We start from the raw sequence: 1724 nt of genomic DNA, 5'->3' as shown, positions 1-1724 counted from the left end.
CAGCTGACAGTGAGAGTGGGTGAGCAGGTTGGAGTGTGAAGAGTGTGATTGCGGTTATTCTCAGGCTACAATGAGTTTGATCAGAATGGGAGCAACGGAATGCAGTGCCAGCCAGCTCGGTCCGTGGCGCAGAGAGACCTTGAACGACGCAGCTGTGGTCCAGTCTTTGAAAGGTTGCAGAGAAGGCGAGAGATGAGTTTTTTTATATTTACACATAGTCTGAGTCTTGTTTGTCGTTTTGACAGAAGAAATACAATTCAGTAATCTAACCCATTGCTCGAATAATGCCCGTATATCCGTTTTAATTCGGTTTTCCAATAATGCTTTAAATGATATTGGAAGAAATTGTCGGATCATTGAGCTTGTCTCGAACACTGGTTATTATTTTCTGTCAGGGATCTTCCATTCTCTCCTTTAGGAATCTCCAGCTTTCAGATTCCTTCCGTCAGACAGGGAGCACACAGACTATTTCTTGCTCTCCTACTGATTGTTGAAAACTCCCGGAACCAGGTTTCACTTTTCGAATGTCATGCCCACACCTCGCCAGTCCCTCCTCCTATGTACAAGCGGCCGCTCAGGCAGTGACAGCTCCGAGCACAGGCCAACCTCGCTCTATCACACGCACAGATATAAGCAGACATTCGCACAGGACTCGACACTTTAGGAAATCGCCTCTCATTCAGTGAAAAAGGGACTGTTTTGGGAGTTGAAACCAGATCCAGTCGTGATCAGATTCTTCCGATCAGAGTTTTCCCCTCGCTTGGTGCAGCATGGCTCTGGCGAGAATTTGGAGACTCTGGATGGTGCTGGTCTTTGTATCCGGGAGCCTGAGTCTGGGCTGTGAGAGGCTGCAGTTACAGCAAGTTCTCAACACAGAGACTCTGTGCAAACTGCATGAAATGGTGAGTGTCAACTGATCGGAATCTCACTGGGTCTGTTCGCTGTTGAATGTCGGTTGAGGGAGAAATAGATTTTAATTTTGTGCAATTACCGTTCGGTGTTTCTCCAGCATCTCAGTTTGTGGGACTGAATGTAACCGGGACTGTTTTCTCCTCTCAGGGAGGTCATTTTCCGCGACATTGTATAAGGCAGAGGTTCTCACTGAAAACTAAGCCCTTGGATCTGGTGAAACTTTCGGACGGATTCGAGGTGAGTCATTTTATTCAGACAGGGTCTTTAGAGAATGTATGTGTGAGATTAACGACACGATCAGATCGGTTGACATTGAAGCGCAATGATTTCCACCCATTGTGCAAATCGCCGCAACACGTCTCAGTAAATGCATGAGACTGGCACACTGTGACAAGTTCATGCTATGTCTATACTCCACTCGAGGTATCTTCGTTTGGTTTTACCGTTGTCAACATCTGTCTTCACTACTTCATTTTTTGTCACATTTCAGCTTAAGTGCATTTACGGAAATCACCGCAGCACTGGCTACTGTTTTGTGAATTAGTCCTTTAACATTCGGCTGCCCCAAGTGAAGCTCAGCAGGGCTGTCACTGAGAGTCACTTTGCCTGCTTAAAATTCAATCCTCTCACTCATCAAATCCCGTTCCTGCTATCTAAATTAAAGTTCAGATTAAAGCTAAAGAGTTCATGTTCCCAGGTCTCACTGCATCTTTCTCGCTATCTCTGAACTTACCACGTTCCATCCAAGTTCAGAACAATCAACATTCTTCACCACACAGTAAATGTTTATTATTTTCTCGCTCCTTTGAGCA

The 1724-nt window shown here is 45.4% G+C and overlaps 1 protein-coding gene across 1 annotated transcript in view; it reads left to right on the top strand.

Moving 5' to 3' along the window:
• The window catches only part of LOC109937655 (interferon alpha-1/13-like), a 3787-nt gene continuing 2063 nt past the window's right edge, over window positions 1–1724 (top strand). Inside the window, exons 1-2 of the mRNA XM_020536156.2 lie at window positions 1–902; window positions 1060–1149. Of these exons, the coding sequence (XP_020391745.2) occupies window positions 771–902; window positions 1060–1149 (222 nt within the window). The 5' untranslated portion in view covers window positions 1–770. The remainder of the gene's footprint in view (window positions 903–1059; window positions 1150–1724) is intronic.

The sequence above is a fragment of the Rhincodon typus genome, unplaced genomic scaffold (genome assembly GCF_021869965.1).
Source record: "Rhincodon typus isolate 14 unplaced genomic scaffold, sRhiTyp1.1 hic_rhity00014730, whole genome shotgun sequence".
Taxonomy (NCBI): domain Eukaryota; kingdom Metazoa; phylum Chordata; class Chondrichthyes; order Orectolobiformes; family Rhincodontidae; genus Rhincodon; species Rhincodon typus.
This window is presented reverse-complemented; position numbering and strand designations above follow the sequence as displayed.